A 25,956-nucleotide genomic window follows, 5' to 3' on the forward strand; every position below is an offset into this window, starting at 1 on the left:
GTTAAGCCATGTGAGCATCAGCTGTTGGGATTGCTGAGCACTGATGGTTGGGAGTGCCAGGATGTTACAGTTTTGCAGCCCTGCACAGGGATCTCCAAGCCCTCTTCCTACTCCCCTCTGGATCTGGGGGCAATACCAGTGCAGCTGTTTAAATATGCTCAAAAATTCAGAAACACAAGTAAGCACTAAACTTTCCCAAGGTGGCTGAGTAATCGTGTTTGCTTTAGCATTTTAGTCCCCCAATTACCCAAGCCAAGGATATTGCCTCTTTAAACAGAGTTCAAAAAGCCCAAGAATTTTTTATAAATAGCTCACATCCTCTTGATAACAACCCGGCTGCTATTTATTGCCCACTTCCCCTCAGACAGACAGGTCAGAGGACTGAAAATCGCACTTCCCATGAAATCCAGAGGAACTGGGCTTTTCAGGTTCCTACAATTGTTTGTCATTCTGGGTTTCCTTTGCAGTTTGCAGCGTTCAGCCAGGCTCACCCTGCAAGGGAGGGATTGTTGGGATATACTGCTGCCTCCCTGGAGCCCTAAGCCCCATTTTCTGCTCCTGTCTTTGGGACCAGCAGAAAATCCCTTTGCTTCCCAGCGGCATGGGGTCCCTCCAAGCCATTTTTTTTTTAAACTCCACACTTCATTGAATCCTCTCTGGTCTTCTTTTACACTCCCACCTTCCCATTCAGTCCAAAGCTGTGTGGCCAGAGCTGTCTCCTGCTGAAGGCAGGTGGGAGCTGCTTGCTGATGCTTCCTTGCCTCTGTGGGGAGGGAGCTGCAGGCACAGAGGCACCGTGGCTGCAGAGGCTCCTCAGGAGCTGGGATTTGTCCTGTCCACAACTCGTGCTAACCCAATCCCACTGGCTATGCACCAGTCCTGTGCTTCAGTCACTGTGAAATCACAGAATCAAACAGGATGGTTTGGGCTGGAAAGGACTTGAAAAACCACCTCATTCTAGCCCACAATACAGCTGGAGGTTTCTTAGCAGTGGATAGACACCCATGTAAAGAAAAAAATAAATTTAGTTGTATTCCTAAGGATAATTTACAGGAATATCAGGAGAGCTGGTTTGTGCCAGCCTTGAAGCTGTTTGCCATGGGGCTGCTGCAGAGACATCCTCATCCTCAGACATGAAAAGTGATGAAAAATCAGCTTTGGTGGGACTCTAGATGTGTTAGATCATAGAACCTGTGTGTTGGAAGTGAGGATCTGTGCTGATGGCTCACCCTCTCCATGAAAAGCAATTAATTACTGTCACAACGAGGATGGAGTTTTAATTAATTCATTCATTCTTTAGCATCTCTTTGGACACGGCCACTTCCCTGAAGGGACAACGTGAACCTTTTCCTTGCCAGCTCAGAGCAGGGCATTTCTGGGTGGAGGCTTTTGCTGCTCCACACGTGGCTGAAGGCTCCAGTGCCATACCTGGAGCAAAGGGATGTGGTGCAGAATGTCCCAGTTTTGTGCTCTGAGAATGTTGTGTTTCTGATTAGGAGCACCCGGTTACATAACGGCATCATAATCACAAACATACCTGCTCTGAGCAGAACGGGGCTGGATGATTTATTCATAAGAGTTTCTTCATGCAGAAACTTCTCTTTATTCCCTGTTGTAAGGGAAGGAAAATGTCAATGGAAGCTGCAGTGGTATGGTGCTAATGGGAAGTACGTGGTTCAGTCTTCTCTCCCTTCAGGAACACTGAAGAGTAAATTTTTTAGGGTTTTATGGAGAAATTCCTGTGTCTTTGTGCTTGGGGGCACAAGCCTTGCTTGGGTTTGCAGAACCCAGCTAGCCTGGAAGGGAGCAGGCCGTGCTTGCCCTGCCCAGTCCCTCGCTGCTGGTGGAGGCTGGTGTGGCAAGAGCCTGGCAGAGTGATCAGAAACCTTAAACTTGAAATCCTGGCTGGTTCTTGGCTCTTTTCTGGGTTTAACAGGCTGTGGTGGGGTTGAACTCTGGTCCTGAGCCTTCATTTGCTGCTGGGGGGCTGCTGAGCCCACGTGAAATAAATGCAGCTGTTTACACCAGGGAGACACAAAGGTTTGTGATTTGGTTTCTATTTATTTGTTTTTATAAACACCTTTTGAGTACCTCCTCCAATCACACCTTTGGCTGATATTTCCCAACTTGCTGGCTGTTTTTCACTTGCCATTTATTTATTTTCTGCAGCAGCAGAAGCTTTGTTGTGTCCTAGTTGGTCATCCAGGGCTGGCTGTGATGGGCTCTGGTGGCCTGGGCATGGTCAGGAACTTCTGTGAAGCCTCTTCACCCCCCTTGTGCCTCAAAACCTGGTGTCCAGCTTGGACCCTGGCGTCTGTTTGGGGTGGCTCTGTCCCAGAGCCTGTGGAGGCTGTGTGGGAGCAAGAGGAGGGCTGAGACCCTGCTGAAAGGCTTTGCCTTGACCTCTGTAGCCAATTCCTCCTTCCCCTGGAAAGGGAAGTTTGCCCCGTGTGGGAACCCCGTCTGAGGGCATCCCTGAAGTTTTACGGCGCTCAGCAGGGGCCGGAGCGGGAGCCCAGGGATTCAGTGCTCCCACGGGAGGTTATTGTGGGGAGGAAGTAAAACAAAGTGCAAAGGCAATTTATCTCTGTCCTGGCCATTTGTCTGCCACTCACAGCGGGGCCAAGCTTCATCCCTGGGTGCTGTGTGCTGGTGTGGAGCCCTGTGAGGAGCAGCTCTGTGTCTGCCCAGGAGCGGGGCTCAGCCTCCATCACCCCATCCACACACCGCTAATCCCAGCGAGAGAAATGATTTATTCCTGGGAAAGGGCGCTGTGGGTGCTGTGTGTGCAGCACCTGTGGGTGCTGTCTGTGCAGCCCCCTGTGCTGCAGCAGCTCCTTGCCCTGCTCACCCAGAGTCAGAACTCTGCAGTGGTGGTGGGAGCCACGGGGACCCGTCACGACTCCGGGCGGGCCGCCGGGCTTCCACCGGCTGCGCGCAATCCCGGGAAGCTGCGCTGGCTTCTGTGAGTCCCACGCCGTGTGTGGCTGACCCGTGGCAGGTTTGGATCTTCACTGCTTGAGTTTGGATTCCGTGGCGCTGACCCCGCGTCCGGCGAAGCCACCGATGGTTGCGCCAATAGTTGCACTGATGGTTGCACCAACGTTTGCACCGACGGTTGCACCAATGGTTGCACCGACGGTTGCACCGGCGTGCTGCGCCTCACAAAGTTGGGTTGCTGTTTTCCCACGTTTCTGCCCCGCCCCGGGGCTGTGGCTGTGCTTTTGTGGCTTTGCACATTCCGTGTTCCCGTCCCGTGAGCCGCTGTGGCGGCAGGGCTCGGCGCTGCCGTCCGCAGATCGCGTCGGGTTCCACCGGTGTTGGAAGAAGCCGCCGGGGCTCCATTTTCTTCATGCAGAAAAGCCAATTCTTTATTCACATAACTCCTTTCAACACCTCGTGTGCAACACCAATTGGCTAATAGTTCTCTTACTACTTCATTTGTTGGTCAGAAGGTGATTTGTGTGCACGTTCTCAGATTCAGGTGTTTACATTCTTCCTTTGTGGCTTCCCATGGGACAAGATCTGTTGTTTATATAGGGCACCCCTATTTTTCTCCCCAAGGAATAGGTTGTTGTGCTCACAAACTTTTCATACCCAGGATTGTTTCATATGGGAACTTGCAAGTTATCTGCAGTTAGAAGAAGTGACAGACTAGCAGAGCAAGGCCTGGTTTCACAAGGCCTTTTCTTTTATTACATCTTTTACCTGTCTGCAACACTTACACCTTTGAGAAAATCTCATCGTGTTTATTAACTAGATATTTTAGAAAAATAGTCTTAAAAGTAATTAAAAATAAGGTTTTTATCTCATTTTGTAGAATCCCAGAATGTTTGGGTTGAAAGGGATCAAGGGATGCAACCTGCTCGAGCTGGTCACTCATTTCTGTAAGTTCATAGTTTCTGTTAGTTTCAGCCCATTCTCTCAGAATTAATACATTGATTTAGGGTATTTTTAGGGTGCTTTGATTCACTAGAAATTCCCTTTCAGGTCTGATAGCCAAGAGCTGGGCATGCTCCAGGGCCTGGGAAGTCTGCTCTACTCTTAGCTCTGTGCATCTCTTCACCATTCCATAGCCTGTGTTTGTGGAATTGGGGTTGGTTTCCTTTGAGAGCCAGTAACTGAAAATGATGTTAAAAAGGATTAAAAAAAAAAAGCTGATAATTCTGGTAGATTTAAAAAATATTGCTTTAACATCTACTGCTCAAATCAAGCAGAGTGCTCTGGTTCGCTTCCAGCAGAGAGACACGAGCGTCGTGTTGGTATTTTTAAAGCTTTATGTGCAAGACATCAGTTGGTGTTGCCAAACTCTGATTTAAATTTATACATCCTGGCTCAGCCTGTTTGTTTAAAAAAAAAAAAAAAGAAAAACCATCCCCAGCATAACAAATTCAGTATCTTTTCCCTATTGCAATTTTTTTGGCATCAGATGCCGTGATCTGCACAGTGTAGTTATTGTCTCTTTATCTGATCCATTGACTAATTCAACATTATTGTTTCAATAATATTATTTCAGGCCAGGTAACACACTCGGGTTACCTCTGTGATGACACAAAACATGGCACAGCTTCCAGTGAGTCACAGCTCCACAGTGTGTGCAAATAAATAACAGGAATGGTGAAAAATAACCCGGATCCTGTATTTTTAGCAGCCCGGTGTGATGCTGGTGACACACGAGGAGCTGGGGGCAGGAAGGGTGGTGGGTGCTGGTGGGTGGGAGCTCCAGGATGTGGCTCAGGGGCTGTGCAGGGTGAGCAGGGGCCCAAGGAGTTGGTTCTTGGCAGTTTCTTGTCCTTTTCCAAGGAGCTGGGAGAGTTCTGGGGGGGAGCTTGGGGTGGGCTGGCCAGCGCTGGAGGATGCTCACCCACGGCCCTGGTGGGGCCGTTCTGGTGTGGGCAGCACGGCTCTGCCCCTGGAAAGGAGAAGCAGGAGAGCTGGAAGTGGGTCTGAAACGCTGAGGGAGGCTCTGTGGGATGGGCTGGCACAACCCCTGTGTGTGGTGGGGCCGCTGACTTTGTGGCTGGCTCTCTTTGGTGTCCGTCCCCTGTCACACTGGGGGCTCAGCCCCGTGGAAGGAGCAGCCTGACTCCCAGGCTGGCACATCTGAGGGGTGCAGGGAAGGAGAGGATTGCTCCTACGAGTTCACAGAGCAGGCTGGTCCTCCTCACTGAGGTGCTGGCTCTTCCCACTGCAGGGGATTTGAGGGTAATTAATTGATGATGTGCCAGGCTGTGGGGCAGAGCAACGCCAGCATCACCCTGAGTTCCTTGGCAGGGCTGGAGAGCATCAAATAACCAATTCTGGGCTACTCTCTGCTTGTATTTTTAGAATTAATTGCTATAAACATTCTTGGGATTTTTTTTTTAAGAACCACAACAGCCATTTATATATTTAACAATATATATTTATATATATATATAATTTCTAGATCAGTACATTCATCAGTACTTGTTTTTCTTCACAAACAGAAGAACTCTTACAATAGTAGACTTTCTAAAATAAATACTATTAAAATAGAGCTTCAAAATAAATATTCTATACAAAGAAAAACCTTCTGTGGTAACTTTTCAGGGTGTACATGTGAGGGGGTGGTAAGAGGAGATGGGGAAATATTTCTCAGGGTGTCTGAGCGTGGGAGGGGAAGGGAATACCCAGAGCTGGGAAGGGCAAGGGCTCATCAGGGTGGCAAAGCCTGTGCCCAGGGAGCACCAAATCTGGGATCTGCTCCTGGCACCTGGTGGGCACAGGGCTGTGGTGAGGGGGTGTTTTTCTGTTGGGGCCACTCTGCTCCTGCTGGGAATGTGGTGTGGCATCGCCAGCACCCTCAGGTCCCCCCTTCTTGCTGTCTGGGCTGTTTTGTGAGGGCAGGGGCAAACCCTGCCACGAGCCTGCTGCAGCAATTAGCAGAGCTGCAGCAATTAGCAGTGCAGGGGCCCTGCCATCCTCATCCTCCTCCTCCTCCAGAGCATGGCACCTGTCCCAGGGGCAGCTGCCCCCCAGCCTCCGTGGCTGCCCCACCTCGGCGCCGTGCCCGGAGAGGTCTGTGCTCGTTAGCAGCTGTCCCTTCCTTAGCAGGGGGCTGTGACCGTGGGAGGATGGCAGAGCTGGAGGGCTGTGACCAGGTGACACGGCACCGTGCCCCTGGTACCTCTCTGGGGTGGCAGGAGACCCGAGTACCTTCAAAGGGAGCGGGGGGATGGAATTGTTGGGATGGGGAAGAGCGGGAATAGCGACGTTATTGACGGGAGCTGCTCCCTCTGGCACAGCCCTGGCTGGGGCCAAGCCCGGCCCTTTCCCAGCTCCAGACAGGGCTCAGCACCTTCCTGCCATGCCTTGGGCTGGGAGTGCTGGAGCAGAGTCCAGCGGCCGTGCTGGGAGCCGAGGGGAGGAGGGAGGGTCACTCTGCTACACTGAGCACTGCTCTAACACATCCACAAGGCTTGACAGGCTCCAGCACGGCATCATCGGCTTACAGGGCTTAGCTATTCAAACAAACCAACAGAGAACTAGTTTACAGCTATGTACAATGAGAGGAAACCCGGCTGGGGGTGCTGGGGGTGTGTACACGAGTGCAGACTGGCACAGTGGCGACCATTCCAGCGGTGCCTTTGCTCACAGGACCATGCAGCCAAGCCATGGGCTCTGCCAGTGCGGGTTTTCAGCACAGATTCCCCAGGAACAGAGGGTCAGAAAGGCAAAGCAGCCGTGGGTGGAGGCCATTTGGACATGTGTGGTCCCAGCAGAGGAGGGCAGCAGGTAAATGCCTCTCCTGCTGGCCTTTTCTAGCTTGCTTGCATCTTAGGAAAATGATTTCTCTTATTAAATACAGTATCTTATACATTCAACCAGCAGTTCAGCTAGTTTGGGGTTGGTTTTCCTTTTATATTTTCTCCTCCAATATGTGCAAGATAACAAATACAGCTCTGGATCCCCACCTGCTTCCTGGTGCCCACATACAGTTACCATGAGGCTACCCTGTAGGAACTGGTATCTGATAACAGGCATTACATCCTTTTTTTTTTTTCTATGATTCAGCATGTACAAGCTAGCAAATGTTATAAATAGAAAAACTGGTTTTCTTTTTTTTTTTTTTTTTTAACTCCCCCATTCAATAAATATCTACAATTCAATTGAGCTAAACCCCAAGTCATCCAGCTGAGCTGAATTCTGAGACCCAAAGGCACCAGAGTCCCATCAGGACGCTGCTGCCAGCCCCTACCCGTGGCTGCATCACAACCAGGCCAACAGGATTCCTGGAAATGCTACATGAGCTCTGCCTATTGCTTATCTAATTAGAGATGACATTTCACTGTCACTGCTGTGCACTTACTGAGGAAATCTCCTCTAATTAAAAACACCAAGAGAGACTAGGTCAGTTTTCTGCATGCAACAAGTACCTACCGACTCATTAGAGTGTTGCATGTTTGGACCAAGATTCTTGTTTAGCACCTTGTGGTTGTCAAGAGAGAGGAGCATCCTTGGGGAAGGCAGAACCAGCCCCAGGACCAGGGCACGGGCAGAGCCAATATTTGCACGCTGAAAACCACAGGCCCATTGGTTAACTACACTCTCCTCCTTCCCCTGGCCTTCCCTAGCGTGTGTTAACACTAAAATAAACACTAAAAGCATTCATTACATATAAAAAGACACGTTTGTACAGAAGAGGCAAAAGTCAAACAGCAGCAATAGGACTGGGGGAATGTGCTGTACTTCAAGCAAATGTGCCATTCAACCCCAAGACAAAAATCTTAATATCTAATGAGCAAAGAAGAGCCTGTTCCAGGAGGGGAGGTACTGGGTTGAGATCCCTAGAAAAATACATCTATGTGCATCGTACACTTAGGTTTGTGTGACTTCTTACCAGAGGTTTTAGAGGAACAAACCCCGCCCGTCTGCGCGCTGTGGCTTGAGTTACCTCCCCTTTGCTCTGGCACCGGGGAGCGACGGGGCCTGGGGGAAACGGGGTCGGCCACCTTCCTCCTGGAGAGGGGCTGTTCTCTTGAGGGAAAATTCATATTCCATCGAGTGAAACCTGGTGCCACGGAGCAGCTCACGGGCAGGAGGACCCGGTGTTGATACAACTGCCTGAACACATCCTGCTGCAATTCCTCCTGGGAGGAGCAGCCCTGCTACCATCTTGCTTTAGAAAGAGGGTCCAAACCAGTGGGGCCAGGTGGGATACACCCAAAGGGCAGAAGACCCTTCAACAAATGAAATGTAGCTTCACTTCTGGTCCAAAAATCTTTGAGGGACACAGGAAGCTTTTGAGAAACGCGTACTTTGTGTGCAACCAGCCCTTGGAGTGGTGTCTAGGAGGGAAAGAGGGTGGAGGGAGTTCCCCCATCACCTTCAACAGGCTGCTGGGAGCGAGCTGGGGTTTGGAAGGAGACAGGAAGCAAGTAGCCCGCCCTGAATCTGAATTCAAAGCAGCTTTTTGCAGCTGGGAATGGGGATTGGTTGTGAGGCGGTGCCTGCCAAGCGAGCAGTTAATGGTTCCTGTGGTGTGCAGGCCTGGTGAGCAGCCGTCCATCCAAGCTGGGAGCTTTTCAGCAGCTGTACTTCGTGATGTACATGGGTTTGCAGCCTTCACTCTGCATTATTAACATTCCTCCTTTGGCCCCATCCATTTCAACTGCGACCAGTTCCAAAAACCCTGAATAACCCAAAGTGCTTCAGTTTGTGGAAATAGTTGCTTCCGCTTTCTCCGAAGGCAAGAGGCTGACGCTCTCCTCAGAACACAGGTTGTTAAAAAGAGCCAACACCACCCTGCTCCGCGGAGCACCCTCCCAACTCCGTCCTCCCAAACTATTAAAAGGGCTTTTCTGCCCCTTTGCTCTCGGGCAATGCCTTGCAAATGACACTGTTTGTGTTTTTGCATCTGCATCCAGGCCGGCTCACTTGGTCGTAGCATCTCTGGGACAGCTTGACGCAGCCGGTGGCCGGCAGGTAGCAGAGCAGGCAGGGCAGCACCAGGGACAGGGCGCTCATGAAGGACCAGCGGGCGCAGCAGTTGGAGTGGGAGCAGGAGCAGGGGTGGTCGGCACACGTGCCCTCGTCGTCCTCGTTGGTGCAGTGGTAGAAGACGCCCTTGACCAGGCACATGCAGGTGGAGTAGTTGACCAGGTTCTGCGCCGAGCACAGACACTCCTGGTTGCACACCCAGCACGAGGGCAGAGTCCGGGGCAGGGCACACTCCTTGCACTTGCATTTCCCGCAGGCCTCGCACAGCAGGAAGTGCTTGTCCAGCTCCTGAGACACGGGGCCCTTCAGGTCCAGGGGTTTGCAGTTGATGGCCTTGGGCTGGATGCGAACGGCGCGGGGGGACGACTGCTCTGCCACGGGCACCGGGGCCATGTGGTCCAGGAGCCTTTGGTCTGAGGATGTGCTGCTGCTGCTGCTGATGGAGCTGGGGCGCCCGCTGAAGGAGATCCAGGGGTGGGTGACATCCTGCTCACAGCGCTGCGGGTGCTGGCCGGCCAAGCCCGGCTCGTGGGGGGCTCGGGGGCGCTTCTGGGCCGGCGGCTGGGAGGCGCTGGGGTTGTCGGTGTAGTCGTTCTCCACGTGGCTGGTCTTCATCTGGTCGATGGGCAGGATGGTCAGCGGGTGCTGCAGCCGCCCGTAGGGGATCCGACTGTCCAGCAAGGGCTGCACCATCGCAGAGTTGGGGACAACGGTGATGTTGTGGGGAATCCGCGGCTCCATTGAGAAATCAGGCTGACTGCTGGGGGGAAATCTGCGCTTAAGTGTCCTGGGAGAAGGGAAGGAGAAAGAAAAGGGATGGGGGAGAGGGAGAGAGAGAGCGCATTGTTATTGTGGTATCCTGCAATCCCGGCCCAAAAGGGCTCCTTGCTGAGGCTGGTTGTTATGCTGAAGGTCTCATAAGGTAAACTTGTGTCCGAGAAGGCAGAGCACTGGGGTACAAAGTGCCTCACTCCTCCTTTGCTACCGTGTCCCTCTCCCTGACCCTGGCCATCTATAGCTCTTCCAGCCCTGGGAGGGCTGTGGTCACTGCAGGCTCCTGAAGAGCCCACTCATGGTTTTACAGAGGGAAAGCAAATCTTGGGGCTACTGGTGTACATTTACATGTGGTTTTGTCAGCAAATTTCCTGAAATGATTTCTCTAAACTTTGGAGGTTTTCCCCAGTTGACCCTGATCCCTAAAAAGCCTGATGCAGGACTGTGGCTTGTGGAAGCACTGGCCTGGTACAAAGGTGCTTTTGAGCATGGGGCTGAGCACCTGTCCTTGCTAACCAAGGATCTGCCTGTGGGAGGATGGATGGATTTTGGTGAGGAAGTGTCCCCTCTCCATCAGGAGCCGCTGGTTCCAGAGGCTCCTTTATCCCTCCCAGGGGAGGTGGAAGTGCTTGCTCAGCACCTTGTCTGGAGGCAAACCAGGGTGGGAGCCAAGGGTGCAGCTCCCAGGAGAGCACCCACATGGCTCAGGCTGGATCCATCACCTCACACAGGTAATGAGACACTCGTGCAGCCTGCTAAGTGCACTAATATTCAGCTGAAGTGCTGTTTACCAGCCGCCCTGGCTGAGCCGTCAGTGCCGCAGTTTCTAATTTCATTGAAAGAGTGCAATTTATCCTGGAGTCAGTCCAAAGATTCAGCAGTGGCGTAGGACAAGAAACCACAGGAAGTAACTAAACTTAAATCAAAGAACGGAAACGACTCAGTTCAAATTTAGAAAGTGCACATTGTTTTCTAGTAGATGTGCCATTTCCTCAAGGGGTGACCTTTATTCATAAATAATATAATGCTGGAGATCAGTTGAAAGAAGGGGTGAGTAAAGCTTTGGTCACAGGAGGGGAAAAGCTGCTGGTATCAAGAAAAAGGAAGTAGTGAACAGCTTAAGGCATTGCCAGTTGTTTGTGTTCAACAAATAAATTAACCTTCTCCAACAGCGTGAAAGATTTGGTCTTGGCAGCGCTGGTTTAACAGCTGGGCTTGATGATCCTAAAGGTCTTTTCCAACCTAAATGATTCTGTGATTCTATGACTTTTAATATCACAGCAGTGGGAAAAAGGAAAAATCTGCATCCAGCTACAACCAAATAACGCAGGAGAAGTGCGCGTGCACTTCTGCGAGAGCACATCTCCCCTAAAACGAACACCGCAAGAATCGGAGCAAGAACTGATCCCGCAGGCTTGGAAGAAGAAAGGGAAGCCCGTTTTTACCCCCTGAGAAATGCCACCAGAGTCCACTCTTGCGTTTGCTTTGATGGATCACTTGGCATTCGGGGTTGGAGAAGTGCCAGTTCTCCCGGGACCAGCAGGAGGGCGGGCTGAGGCCGGAGCGGCAGCGCGTGGGCAGGACGGCACATGCCGGGCCCCCCGTGTCCCCCGCGCCACGCCAGCAGGAAGAAAGGCTTTATTAGCAGTCATATCATTATTGTCACGCAGCCCTTATGCTGCCTCTCTTCCCCAGTTAAAATTCTCTGCTGGGGCTTAGCCATTCATTTGGATTTTTTTTTTTTTTTTTTTTTTAAATTTCATTATTCATAGCTCATTGACATCCTGACTGGAGGAACGAGAGGGTTTATAAAGCATCTCTTGCTAGTTACTGTATGTAAAAAACAAAGAGAAGCAATGACTCTGACAACTATGGTGTGTGCAGAGGGAAAAGAACTTGATTTTCTTTTGTGCATCAGCATCCAGTGTCATGATATAAAAAGTATTCGCTGCAAGTCAGAGTTTAGCAAAATCATCAGTTCCATATCGGCTGCGTGTTACATTTGCAGGGAGACTTTGATTCCACTGGGTTTTTTTGTTGTTTTTGTTTTTTTTTTTTTTTAAGGAGAGAGATGCAGCTGTTTTGGTTGCCAAGAGTAAGTGCAGCAGAGCTGATCTTCGATGGAAGGTAATGGAGGAAATGGTGGCAGTGCTGCAGGGCCTTGCAGCCTGCCTGCTCCTCCTCACCCTGCCAGCCCTGCCTCTGTGGCCTCTCCAGGGCTCCTTACTCACTCCCACTTGTTACCAACTCTCTGGAATCTGCTCCATTCACCAGATTTCCGCTGGATCCATGGAGAACTACTTGTTCTAAGGTGCCCTGTGCGGCAGCACCTTCAAATAAATGGAGAACCACTTGTTTTAGGGTGCTGCCTTGTGTGGCAGCACGTGTGTGGAGCAGAGGTGCTCAGCCCAGGCAGTGAGCTGGTGCTGCCTGTCCCCAGGGTGGCACCTCTGCCTGCCCAGGGTGGCACACCAAGGGTGTTCTGCATCGTGGGAGCCCCTGGAGATGGCACGCAGGCTTTGCATTAACTCTGCCGTGGTCCGGGGCCAGTGATGCCATCACACAGAAATGGTGTCAGCAGATTAATTTGGGGAAGGATTAGAGCCAGGCCACTCCTCAAACAGCCCCGTGCACAGACAGGGCCTCATGCAGGCAGATGTTAAAGATGGCTTATCTGAGATAGTGCTAATCAAGATTTCAGTTAATTACCACAGAAAGGAGAGGGACCCTGGACTAAACACCACACGTCAGGAGAGTTAAGGATAGAAGTTTTTCATCCTCTCTTTTCACTGTAGTACAGTTTCAAATTGTCTTTTTAATAGACAAACTATTTCTGCAGGACAAGGGGAAGGGAAGCCTGACAGACCCTGCAGATATCTGGGCACAGGATCTACTTGGATAAAACCTGTGGAGGGAAAAGAGCCAAACAACACCCAGCTCTCCCCATTCCCAGACCCCTGCTCTGCCCACAATGTCTTTCTGGCTCAATCAAGATCACCTTTAAACCAGCACAGATGTGCACCCTGACAGGTTTTGGTGCTTGGACACGTGGTCCTTCACTTTCTGCCCTGCCCTCTCTCCCCTCAGCAGAGGGTTTCTGCAGCTAACTGCTCTCCCCTTTCATGCTGCCCTTAGCAGACGAATGTTTCTGACATTTATGGAATTTTCCAAGGACCATGACTACACTGCTGCTGCTGGCCTTGTCACCAGAAGTTCCAGCAGCGCAGCGAGATCGCTGGTGACAGATCCAGGTCAAACACCTCGAGTGCTGAACTCGGAGTGGGCTGGGTGCTGTCTGTCCTGCCAGGAGGCTCCTCTCCCCTGGGCTCTGCCCAGATGCCAGCGTTCCATGGTGCAGCTGCTCCAGGGCGTGTCTGTGTGTGTGGGCACCTTTCCCTCGGCTCTCTGTGCTCCGTGTCCCAGGGCAGGGCAGGTGCCAGGGAAGGGCCCTGGGCAGCTGTGCAGGCACACAGTGCTCCAGCTGTCCTGGCAGAGAGCAACCCAGCCGAGTCCTGGGTTAGGGATTGGTGCTGGGGCACAAGGAAATCGTAAGCCAGACTGGCCCTGTGGAGTGTCACAGGCTGGGACGTGCCTGCCTGGACACCTGGTGGGGCCTTGTGACTTCCCTGGATGATCCTGCAAGACACCACAACTGGACCTTTTCTGGTTGATGTGTACCCAGAGGCAGGGCAGCATTTCCTCCACCTCCCCCCAGAGCCCACCACACACGTGGGCTGTTTGCTCACGAGGATAACATTGCCTTCAGCAGCAACGCTGGAACCTTATAAACTGAATTGAAAAAGCTTATCCCAGCCAGATCCCAAATCAAAATGAATGTTTGGGGTAACCCAGCAGAACTTAAGACCTTGAAAGAGGACAAGAGCTGAGGGGTGCAACCCTAGGGATCTTTGTTGTCCACTGCACTAATCCTGACTGTTAATTGCATTTCCATTGAGGAAAAAAAGCCATGCAGCACACAAAATTAATTAATTTTTGATCACAGGTAATTACAGATGTATTACAGCATTAACACAGGCACAAATTCACTGTTGGAACTGCACAGATAATTTTCTTAAAGTAGAAAACAGGAAGAAAAAATTCATGACTGTTCTTACATAGGGAATTTTTCATTCTTTAGCAGCCAACAATGAGGTTCTTTTCAAGGCAGCAAACTCCCATGCAGAGAAAAATTTCTCTTCCCCCATGACTGTACAGTCACTCACCACATACAATTTTCAAGTCAAAATATACTTCCTTCCAAGGGAGTAAAATTGGACTCAAAAGTCAAGTTCATACACGTGTTGCAGTGTTTGTTCCATCTCTTCATCAAGATATGGCCAATTTAAAATTACTGTTGTACTGGGTAATTGCAAGTCCTAAAGTTGTAGGAAACCAACTGTTATTGTCAAGTGTTTTGGTATTATTTCAGACTCAGAAGTTTTGTAGGGTTTTGAAATCAGATGAAATGAAAACAAAAGGCATTTTATGTTTTAGTAGGATTTTGGATTTTCCTACACCATTTTGTCCTTGTTGGCAATTCCATGAGAAAGTCACATAAACCCTCAGGAAAACTCATTCTCATTAACGTTTTCAGAACAAGTTTGAAAGAATAAGGGTCTAATATCTTTATTTTCAGAGTGGAGTCGGACAACAATTCTTCCAGTAACTGAAAAACAAAATGGATCTTGACTTAAAAATCCAGTGAGTGCAGAAACATAAAATGTTCATAACTATCTGAGTCACCCACTGGTTAATAATTTTAATAAGTCCTTTCTCACATGTTTAACAATATCCTAGATGTTTGTGGTAATAAAAGAATAACAACAGTAAGGGACATAAGTCCAGAGGAGGGTCCCATGTGGAAGCAATCCTGGGCAACCTGGGACTGCCACGTCCCCAGTGCAGCCAGCAGGAAAATGGGAAAAGCTTCCATGAGCTCCTCCTCTGCAGCCAGCACCAGGTACAAGGTCCCCCAGTTTTGCCCAACCCTTTTTGGACACGAGATCCTTCCGTGGAAATGTCTAAAGGGAATTCAAATGCCACAGAAAACCAAAAAGCCCCAGATGTGCTGCTTGGGCTGTGTTTGCTGAGAGCCCCCAGGGTGGGCAGGGAAGTGATGCAGCCACCAAACCCCTTCTGTCTTTGTCAGCTGTGTGCTCCAGATCAGGGGCCACTTATCTCTCTCTAATTAATTACACCTTAATTACACCTCATGAGCAGCCTGTCCCTTCTGTTGTGTCTGACAGCACCGGTGGCAGGAGGAGCCCTTTGCCTCAGCAAACCAAGATTTCTCCTGGGGTTGCTGGCACTGGATTGTCCCCTCCATGTCCTGTGACATCACTGGTGGCTCCTTTCTGGAGCCTGGACTGTGCCCTGGAGCATCAGGGAGCTGCTGAACCTGGCAGTGGTGCCGTGCTGCCCTTTGCCAGGGGCTGCTGGCCACCTCCAGGACCATTTTATATCTATATCTGTATCTATATCTATATCTTAGAAGTGAAAATGGTTGTAATGGTGCTGGGGGCATGGAGAGCACTGGTGCACAAAAAGCCACCTCCTTATATTAGAATTGTTGAGGTTGGAGAAGACCTTTAGGATCGTCAAGTCCAACTGTAAACGCAATAAAGCAAATTTGATGCTCCAACACGAATTTTCAATCACAGGTTTCCAGGAGTTTCCCAACTGTTGAAGCATCACAAGCTTCTGTGAAGAAGGGATGGAGAAATGGCCATGGACTGATGAGAGGCTGAGCCCTGCCCTGGGACGGGGTAAGAGCTGAGCTGCTCATTTGGGGATCTGCTTTGGGTCAGGCCAGACAACTCTGAATCTTGGCACCAACAGAGGGATCACACCTTCTCCTGCTCACTGGTACTACACCTGGGCTAGACTAAGTTTTAGGAAGAAATCCCTCCCTGTGAGGGTGGGCAGGCCCTGGCACAGGTGCCCAGAGCAGCTGTGGCTGCCCCTGGATCCCTGGCAGTGCCCAAGGCCAGGCTGGAAGGGCTGGGAGCAGCCTGGGACAGTGAGAGGTGTCCCTGCCATGGCAGGGGTGGAATGGGATGAGCTTTAGGATCCCTTCCATCCCAAACCATTCTGTGACTCCATTACCAGTGCAAAAGTTGAATTAGTCTCTGGAAGAGTTGTGAGAGTCACTCATTGACACTGACAGCAACAGCTGCAGTAAATGCACTGCAGAAATTGGTTTATTTTCTTTGCTGTCTGGGACACACGAATTTCTGAAAATACTGAAATAGTGCAAGAGGAAGAACACAAGAAAAGCATAGAATATTTAGTCTTAATACAGGAAATGATCATAATTGAAAGTACTGGAAGCAGTATCATGCCAGGGGTGGGCAGAAACGTTCCCAGGCCTGTGCAAGGCAGCACAGCTCAGAGTCGATGGCAACCAGTGCCAAATCTGATCTGTCACCACCAGTCTGTCTCCTCTGGTGGTTTGGTTAAAAAGCATTTTTTTGGTTAAAAAGCACTCCTCTAGAAGGGTTGGGCAGAACTGCACCTGAGCATCGGGCAGGGCAGGCACTGAGGGGACAGGGCAGGCACTGAGGGGACAGGGCAGGCACTGAGGGGACAGGGCAGGCACTGAGGGGACAGGGCAGGCACTGAGGGGACAGGGCAGGCACTGAGGGGACAGGGCAGGGTCCCACCCCAGTGATCAATAAAGGATTTGCTCCCCAGGGCCCAGTAGAGGAGGAGCTGGAGGCAAGGGAACAAATTCTGCCCCTGCCTTTGTTTGGGATTAAGGACATCCTCTTGTCCAGGCCTGCCAGCAGTGACATGGGACACACTGCTCCTGGTGCGAGCCAAAGGCTTCAATTAAAGCCTTTAATGAGGAAGACTACACTCAGAGGTAGTTAAAGGAGACCTTGCAGCAAGCACATGTTTTTAATGTGGGATTAAGAATAATTCATAAGGTTGGAGTTCATTAAGGCTGAGTTCAGCTGTCTGGATTTTGAGTCGAGCTGTAAATGCTTCAAAAAAAAGGAAAAAAATGCTTTTTTCCCCTAAAGTGTGTATTAATATTAACAAAATATTGGCATTCATTCTTTTTGTTCCCCTCCTTAGCAGCCTTATCTAGCTAAGGCCAGCTAGAATCTTCTCTACAAGTAATAAGGCAGGAAAAAAATTAGAAAGCTTATTAGGGAAACCTGCCATTTTTAAAACGAGACACTAAATTCTTGCCAGAGCGTGGAAATTCAGGAGCTGGGAAATGAGACCTGTAGACTTCCAAGAAGCTGTCTCTGTCCAGCTCAAGTCTGTTCCTATGGTGCGAGTGAATAAAGCACATTTTGGCCCTCTAGCATTCAGATCTCTGGGGACTTGGATTTCTCAGTCAAAGCCTTTTACTGGACAAAAACATTTATTTTAAGGTCAGAAAACTAAGCTCAGATATGATCTATTAAGCTAATGGTGCTAAATGATAACCTTATTGGAAGGATTGTAGATTTTCTTCAGGAAATACATTGTATTGCATAGAAAAAGGATAAAAAAACCAACACTTGTGCAACTGTTTGCCTATAAAAACACAGTTTTTACTACTGGGCTGAGCTGGAAAGTTATATAGCAATATGATGAATGAGGTTTTTTTCTTTCACATTTAATTTTATGAAAACTGTCAGAACTGGTAATTAATTATTGCTGTAGTGTTGTAAGGGATGGGAATTTTATTTCACCGAAGTCTGAGAACAGAATTTTTTTCTTGGGGGGGTAGGAGTTGCTTTTTGAGATGTTGCATTCCCCAGTACGATTTGGGAATTAGTCATGATTCCAGGAAAACAGCTTTTGTTTTGCTGTTTCAGGAGGAGAACAAATAATTTCTCCCCTGCACATACCTCAGAGAGAATTTCAAAAGGACTGCAGTATTCAGAAATGGTCCTTTTAATTTTATAATCCCAATATAGAGTCCCTTCCAGCAAGGGAAAACACAGAAGCCCATGGAAAAGGGCACATTTATCAACGAGACATCCCCAGTGGGGTTCCAATAACTGAGAACAACCCCTCCTCCTGCTATCATTCATTTTTATATGGACAAGGGGGAAGCCAGTCATCAGGATCATTGTGATTCCGTGCACAAATTGGGGCTTTTTTCTTTAACCCAAAATAAAGGCAGAGAGGGGAAGCTTTAATATGGGGAAAGCTGAGTTCCTCTTCACCTAATTAAACAGCAATTTCTTGCCATACTGTCCCCTTGGCACGGTATGGAGGAAAGGCAGCAGCTAAGAAGAAGAAGCAGGAGAAGTTTTAAAGAATCTAGAACGTGCCTTTTCCACTCTGGATAATGCAGGGATGCTTTTCCTTCTCTCTTTCGTTCTCTCCTCCACCCTTTAAAGAAAAACTTGGGGCTACAAAGGACTTAAATGAAGAAATCAGACCCTTGGTAACTGGAGGTGAAAGAGGGAAGCCTTTCCCCCCGTGATATTCCTTTGCACTGCCATTTCCAAGCTCTGCATTGCCAGTCCTGCTTTCCTCTGAGACCTCTGTGCCTTTTATATGCCCCTTTCTGCTTTTTCCATTGCCCTCCTGATAATGAATTTTCAGAACATGTCGTCTCCAGGCTTGTCTTTCTCCTGTGACGCCAGGACTGGTACCAGAAAATAAAATCCTGGCTTATCTTTGCTACGCAGTTGGTAGAAAGGAGCAGCCAGCTCAGGTTTTTCCTCCATACATAAAATACTTCATATATTAGATGAAGTTATTCCAGGTACACATTTTTATTACTCATCTAGCCTTTAAAATACAGCATCCATCCAGATTTAAAACAAGTGTACAGCAAGACAGGGAAGAACAGCGATGGAATAAGGCACTGAGGCCAAAAAAAATGAAAAAAAGGCTTGTATGAAATAAAATGCTGAAGAGCAAAGGTCATGCAGGAAAGGTCTGACACATGAGCGGCTGATTTCTGAAGTGTCCTATTATGGAGACAGCTAAAAACTACTTGACACTCACAAGACAGGGCTTTGGAAAAGAGAGGAAATGCGGATAATCCATTCCAAAGCAAGAAAGATCCAATTCTGACTTGTCAGCCCAGGTGACCATGTATTTATGCTCCTTTTCGGGGAAGGAAGGAGGGATGGAGGAGAAGACATCCCATCAGCAGAAAAAAAGCCACTTATTCTGCTGTAAAAGCCTGCAAAGAAGCCCGACCCAAGTGTGCTGAAACCTGCCTGCCATATATGTACAGCAAATGCAGATGTTGATGGGAGAACACAGAAAAGAGGTATAAATCAGAGACGCAGGGACACAAATGGAAATTCTGCAAGAAACAGGATATTTCTCCAGAATGCCAAGTCTCCTCTAGGCTGGGAAGCACCAGGCAGCTCTCCACTGTACATAATTATGGCTAATCACTGTTAGAAAAGTCATCGCCAGAAATATGCTCACGATCAGCGATCTGCAAGGAGCAGCCCAACACATCTAGAACGAGCGCAGGATTTTCCCTCGGGGAGCCAGGCTTGGCTTTTTTCTACTTAAAACATTTACCAATTGCTCGCAAGCACCGATCTCGCACTTACTTTAAATAATTCAGCTAGGACCATCTCTCCATGGGCGAGTTAATCCCAAATGCGAGGCGGACGGGGGGGGCCGGACCCGGGAGAATCCTGGCAGGAGCGGCAGGAGCTGCGGGCAGGGACCTGCGAGCGCGGCGCTGTCAGCGGCGGCCGCGGCGCTGCGCCCGCCTGCCTGCCTGGGAAAATGGCTATTTTATGAATGGGAGGGCAGCGGCCGCTCCTGCGCATGCGCCGCCGCCCGACTCTATGAATGGGTGGGCACCGCGGCGGCAATGCGCATGCTCCGCTGCCTTTTATGAATGGGGGCTGGAGGGGAGCGCGGATGCGGCTCCCGGGTTTTTTTTTTGGTTTTTTTTTTTTTTTTTTTTTTTTCTTCTTCCCCCCCCCCCCCCGCTTTTTTTTTTTTTTTTTTTTTTTTTTTATGATTGAAGGGCAGCGGCGGCTGCGCATGCACCGCGCCCCCCGCCCGGGGCTGGAGGTAACAGCGGGGGTGGGGGGCACCCGACCGCCGGGGGGGCACCGCCGAGCCCACTCCCCTGCGGGCCCGATCCCGGGGAGCGGCCGGGAGGGTGCCCCCGGCCCCTCGGGCATCCCCAGCCGTCCCCCGGGCGGCCGCATCCCGCCGGGAGCGGGGCGAGGGGCGGCAGCGCGGGCAGCGCCTCTCGCCGGGAGCCGGTGGGGGGGGGTCCAGGGGCACGTTCGGCTGAAGGTTCTGGCGGTCCCCGCTTTTGGGGTGTGTGACCATGAGTGAAACGATGGGAACGGCTCTCCGTTAGCGCTCGGCTTCGTTTGCCGGCGCTGAGAGCCACGGCTCGTTCCGTTCACCGCAGCATCGTCACACACCCGCGTCCGTCCCCTGCGCCTGTACCCGGGTGAAAATGCGAGCACAACCCCGCCCGAGTGATGGATGTGCAACCTGTGGGTCTGTTTCACGGCTCTCCTCTCCTGAGGAGGAGAGGAGGTGGGGAAGAGCTGCGGGCTCCCCGCACCCACCCAGCGCCAGCCGCTGCTCCCGTTTCATGGACGTGAGGCCACTGATGCGCTGCTCTCAGCTCCGCAGTTCTGCCCCTGTTCAGCTTTTTGGGGAGCCTCTCCCAGCGCTCCGCAGGCAGGTCCTGGGCCCGGCCTTGCCAGCCATCCTTAGCAAAGCGCTGCCGCTCTGCTCCGTGCCGGGCTTCGCCGAGAGCCCTGCCCGGAGCTCTGAGCGTCCTCCCGAGCTCCAGTTCCGCTCGGCAGAGGCAGAATCTCCGCTCCCAGCTGGCGCGGAAGCGGCTGCAGGTGGGGCCTCGGGCCCTGCGGTCCCCCAGGAGCCTCCCAGACAGGTTGCTGTCCCGAAAATGCATTAATGATGTATTTTAATATCTGTGAGGAGTCATCTGCAGAGTACAAACCAAGGCCCTGCTCATTTCCTGCCGTATTGATGGCGTGTATATTTCAAAGCTTGCACAACACTGAAAAAAAAAACCAAACCCGTTGTTTATTTATTTAGTGCTAATACAAACAATGTATGTTACCGCAGATACAAAACCAGGGAGATTTCTTTCTCCAGGAAGGATTTCTCCCTCCAAGAGCTGTGCTCCGAGGCTGATCATTTTCTTAGGTGTGTTTGTCTCCGAGGGCAGACACGTTTCCGAGTGGGAGCCCTGTTATGGGTCATGGGCAAATGCAATTTAACAAGGAAAGGACCGAAGATGGAGACTCCCTAAAGAGCAGTTTTCCCAGAAGGTTGCATAAAATCTTACTGGCCTTCAAATCTATCAGTTGGGTGCTTTTGAAAAGAAATAGAAGGTGGTTGGTAAAAGTGTTGCTTTGTTACTGGTTGTGTTCTTTGCAGTGAAGTACTGCTGGAAGGACAGGCAGGCAGAGAAATTCAATTTCTATGATTTTGGAAATTGGCAAATAAAGAGATAATGGAAGAAAATGTGATTTTAAAAAAGCTTGTATAGAAGAAAAGATAAAAAAAATATCATCGTGCTGTATTTCATGCTGGAAACCAGCCCAAAGCTGAGAGACTCAAATTCCTGAGCACAAAAAAAAAAAAAAAAAATCTCTGATCCCATCATTTTACAACACTGGCACAGGATAAATTCTGCACCTTGATTTGAGTGCTGCTGGTGTTCTGTAAGGCAGCAGTGGGAGAGTCAAGCGCCTCTGAATTCAGGGCTTTTATCTCTGAATGCCGAGTTCTGTGTTCCGGGGCCGCGGGCACAATACCCGGGGGAAGTCCTTTGTTGCAGTGCGCTGAGCATCTCCCCGCGAGCCCCCGGCCCCTGCAGGGCTGCTCTGTGCTGGCTCAGGCTGCAATCCCGCAGCAGCCCCAGGCACTGCCCTGCCAGCCCCTGCCCTCCTGAAACCCCCCAGCAATAAAACTGGGAAGAGGAAACAAAAATTATTATCCAGGTGTGAAGGAGTGAGGAGGAAATGGGGTCTGGCTGTGTGGTTCTCGGGAGAGAAAACGGGGAATATTGCTGGCATGGCTGTGGATTGATGAAACCTTTTCAAGCAGAGAGTTATGAGACTGTAAATCTTGGAGCTAATTCACCTCTTCCTTAAGACGTATTGAAAACATGATTTGACTAATTCTCCCCTATGGACAAAGGTGATCTTAGCCTGGTTGCTATGCTCAGGCACACAAGGCTTTGGGTTTGGAATTGTGCGTGGATTTGGAATTGTGCGTGGATTTGGAATTGTGCGTGGGTTTGGAATTGTGTGTGGGTTTGGAATTGTGCGTGGATTTGGAATTGTGCGTGGATTTGGAATTGTGCGTGGGTTTGGAATTGTGTGTGGGTTTGGAATTGTGTGTGGGTTCCTCCAAGCTGCCGTTCCCGTTTGTACCAGTGGGCTCTGCTCTGGCTCAGGATCCAGAAGCTGAGCTGGGGGTCACTGAGGCAAAAGCCCAGGGTGAGGGTGGTGGATGCTCTGCACTCTGGAGATCCTGGCTCCTCTGGAGTCCCTCTGCAAACAGAGGGAGCTGGAGCTGCCTGTGCTGCTGGGCTGGGCTGAGCAGGGGAGGGATGGTGGTGCTCTGCTCGCCTCTGCTGATGCTCTGCTTCCCAAATCTCCTCATGCTGCTGTGAAAAGCAGGTTGGGCCTGTGGGGAGGAGACTCCTCGTCGGGAGGGCTCTGGGGCTGCTGCAGTGCCAGGGAGGAGCATTGTGTTATCATTGTGGGATTCTGGAAGCTGAGGCTTTAAGGGAAATACCACTTATCCCAGGACATGTAATAAGTTTATACACGTTGGCAGTGCTGCTGATACTGAACTCTGCACTCCTTCCTCGTGCAGGAAATTAATTGCTCGCTCATTTCATGCCCATTTAAACCCTGAAATGGCTGCAGATTTTTGATCGTGATTTTTTTCCTCTGGGACGAATTGTGGTGCTGCCACACTTCCTTTGCCTCTGAAGTTCTTTAATTTAGTTCTTGTACGTCCTGGGAGCAGCCTGCCTGGCCTGGGAGAGCTGGGTCTGTGTGAGTGCTGGCAGTCACCGGCGGCCGGGCTCCCCTTGGAGCAGCTCGCACTGGAACGTGGTTCTCCAGCTCTGCCTCTGCTGTGTGGGCTGGCAGAGCTCCAGGCAGGGCGTGTGTGTCTTGGCCCAAAGCTGGCGGTTTAAGGAAATGCATGGTTCCTAATCTGCCATCAGAAAAAAGCAAATATGCAGGCAATTTAGGAAAGTGAAAGTGCAACCCCCTGGGGAACGCGTAACTCGGGCTTCAGAGGCGTTCTGAACGTGGAGCCGTGTTCTGCCTTAAGTCCTGGGCCACTTGGCACTCCGCTATCTTTAAGCTGGATCAGGAGCAGATGTGTAGACTTTATCTGCTGAGGTTTTCGTGCTCCTCCAAATCCCTTCTGGCTGGCGTCGAGCCTTACAGTGACTGGGGTGAGGAAGGAGCTCGCTCCCTGTCTCAGCTGATCCTGCCTCTGGAATTCTCTGCTTTGCTGGCAGTGGGTGCAGGTTGTTGTGGAGGAGGTGGTTTGTAACCTCGCCTGGCCTCTCAGAACCAAAGGATGCCCACATGGGTGGCTTTGCCATCTCTTGGTGATAGAAGGAGAAGAACCTTTTCCTTCTCGTTATTTACTTCACCATTGCCATGCGTGTTATAAGGATGGAAACTTTAGACTAAATTTTCCTATTGAAAATGAAAACTGAGAATTTCAGACCGTATCACCTCTTAGAAATAATTGATGAAACCTGGAAAACTGAATGCTTCTCTTTTAATCCACTGAGACAATATGCCCCTTGCATGGAAATGCATGGCTCCAAAATCCATCTGGGGCAGCATCCTACATTCCTGATTTTGATGCTTGTGGTGCCTCCAGCCATAGGCAGAGTAGGAAGGATGAGTCCTACTGATAAGTATTGGTGGATTGTGCCAAATATTTGTCATATGTAAGTCAGAGAAATTGTTTGGATGTTTCTATAGGAATTCTCCTCCCCTGGTGCATTGCAACCAGCAGTTACTGTGCTGCTCTGTCATGGAGATGAGGGAGAGGGGGTTGGTGTGGATCACAGAACTGTTGGGAAAACAGTGGGATCGTGGGCTCTTGGGCACAGCCTGAAGTGGGAACGAGACGCCAAACAGAAAGCAGGTGCCACAAAAGAGGTGCCAGCCAGGAAGCAGCAGTGCCTGCTCAGCTGTGGAGGTGCTGGGTGCAGCTCCCACAGGGTGAGATTGGCAGAATCTGGGAGGATGGGAGCTGATGGAGCCTGTGGCTCCCTGGGAAACACCATCTCCCAGAGCTTCCCTCTGGATGGCAGTGGGAAGTAAGAGAGAAGCCTGGTGCTGTAACCAGGAGGGGGTGGGTGGATGCCTGGGTGTCACCTGACTGGATTTCGTGTGGGTGGGAGGCAGTGCTGGGCTCACCCGTGCAGGGACACTCGGGAAGGAAGTGCTCCCCAGCTTGATCTCGCTGCCTTGAGGTGCCCTGGCACGCAGCAGGGGCCTCTCCCTGGCAGCCAGGCCCCTGGCACGGGCAGCACGTCCCCTCCTGTTATGAAATCACCTCATAAACTCTGCAAACTGCCCTGGGGGTGACTAAGAATCCTTATCTCTGTTCCCAGTGAAGCTCTCGCAGCCGCCGCTTCTGCGGCACAGATGAAAGGTCTGGGCTTCCTCCTCCCTTATCAGGCACCTGTTGTTGTATCCAGACATTACTCACATCCTTGGAGCCACATCTTGTTTTGCATAATTAACACCAACTGCTTCGTTTCCTTCCTTCCCTTGCAGTTCTGCTCTGTGGCCTTACCTGCCTGTGGAGCCTTCGGGGTTATTTTGGGTTTTAACACAAGCAATGGGAATTTGGGAGCACCAGCTCGGGGACGATGAGGGGATCTTAGCCAGGTAGAGGGGATGCTCTTTAGTCCTGAACTGCTGCTGCAGCCACGGTCTGTGGTGGGGAATTCTGTACCAATCCCTTATGAGTGGTACGACAAATCCTGAAGCAAACCTAAACACAAGTCTGTGCAGCAAATTTGGACTTGGAAAATGGCAAATCACAGAATCCTGGAATGCTTTGGGTGGGGAGGAACCTTAAAGCCCATCTTGTTCCACCCCTGCCATGGCAGGGACACCTTCCACTGTCCCAGGCTGCTCCAAGCCCTGTCCAGCCTGGCCTTGGAGATATAAGGGGTTTTTTGAGGGTTTGGGTGTTACACTTGTTCATTTTTTGCAATTATATCTGACTTTTCTGGCAACTTTAATTCCATCTGAATGCTCCATCTTTTGGTCTTTTTGGAGTTTTGCTGCTTTGAAGATGTTTTCTCACTAATGTTTGCTGTGTGCTGGCTGTGTCATCATCTCACAAGCTGAACTCAGTATTTCAGAGCAATTTGCACTGGCGTAAAAAATTCCACGGAGATAAATTTCAAATTAATGAAGCTGGGACCTGACCAGGGTTGGGATTTTGGACTGGCTGCTCTGCAGAACTGTGCTTTGCACAGGTAGAGCCCCTCAGGCAGAGAGAGAGAGCAGCTCCAGCCTGGTTGTGATGGATGAGCAGGGTTCTGAGGCTGCTGGGATCCCTCCTGCTGCCCAGCTGGCAGAGCAGCAGCGCTCCTTATCAGGCAGAGCCTCTCAATCTGAGATAAGGATTTTCCCATCATGGGCTCCAGGTCTGAAACTGGACCTGCTGCTCAATCTTCTTGGAAGGGCTGGGGGTTCTTTCCCAAGCTGTAGGACCGAGCCATTTGATATTATTTCAGGGAGGGAAATATTTCAGCTGTTTTTGATTGACTCGATCATCTCAAGGACCATCAATTGTGCATATGTCCATATTTTTTTTCCTGAATATTTATTTACGGTTCAGGTCAATAGTCTCCAGAAACACAATTCTGCTTACAAACGAAATTCCTGGGCTGCATTCCCAGGCGTTCCCATGTGACTGGAGCATTTTTAGCAGCTAACTCAACAAATGCAAACATATTTTCAGGGCAGGGGAAGCGTTGCTACCCACATTCTCTGGATGTGACAAGGCAGAGGTACCTGGGGAGCAGCCCTGTCTGGGGACCCTGGCAGCTCTGCCAGGGCAGGCACAGGGACTTTGGCCATCTGCAGCTTCATAATGCAAAAGGAACTGGCCCCCCTGGCCCCGGGAGTGGCCAATGCCCTGGGTGGAGGCAGGTGGTCCCCTGGCAGGGCACAGCCCCTCTCTGCCTGTCTGCAACAGCTGGGAATTGTCTTTCCTATGGACTTCCAGGCT

At 50.5% G+C, this 25,956-nt stretch overlaps 1 protein-coding gene across 1 annotated transcript; it reads right to left on the reverse strand.

The window, feature by feature from the left end:
* Positions 1 to 5,429: 5,429 nt before the first annotated feature.
* SPRY4 (sprouty RTK signaling antagonist 4) lies at positions 5,430 to 19,348 on the reverse strand. The gene is made up of 2 exons (XM_053957027.1): positions 19,263 to 19,348; positions 5,430 to 9,748 (listed from the first exon to the last, which is right to left on the reverse strand). Exon 2 carries the CDS (start codon positions 9,700 to 9,702, stop codon positions 8,809 to 8,811), a length of 894 nt encoding a protein of 297 aa, XP_053813002.1. The 5' UTR covers positions 9,703 to 9,748; positions 19,263 to 19,348; the 3' UTR covers positions 5,430 to 8,808.
* Positions 19,349 to 25,956: the final 6,608 nt, after the last annotated feature.

This window comes from Vidua chalybeata, chromosome 15, assembly GCF_026979565.1.
Source record: "Vidua chalybeata isolate OUT-0048 chromosome 15, bVidCha1 merged haplotype, whole genome shotgun sequence".
Classification (NCBI taxonomy): Eukaryota; Metazoa; Chordata; class Aves; order Passeriformes; family Viduidae; genus Vidua; species Vidua chalybeata.

What these genes read in the sequence shown, in the direction of transcription:
- SPRY4 (XM_053957027.1), bottom strand. Translation starts at nt 9,702, where the DNA reads ATGGAGCCGCGGATTCCCCACAACATCACCGTTGTCCCCAACTCTGCG.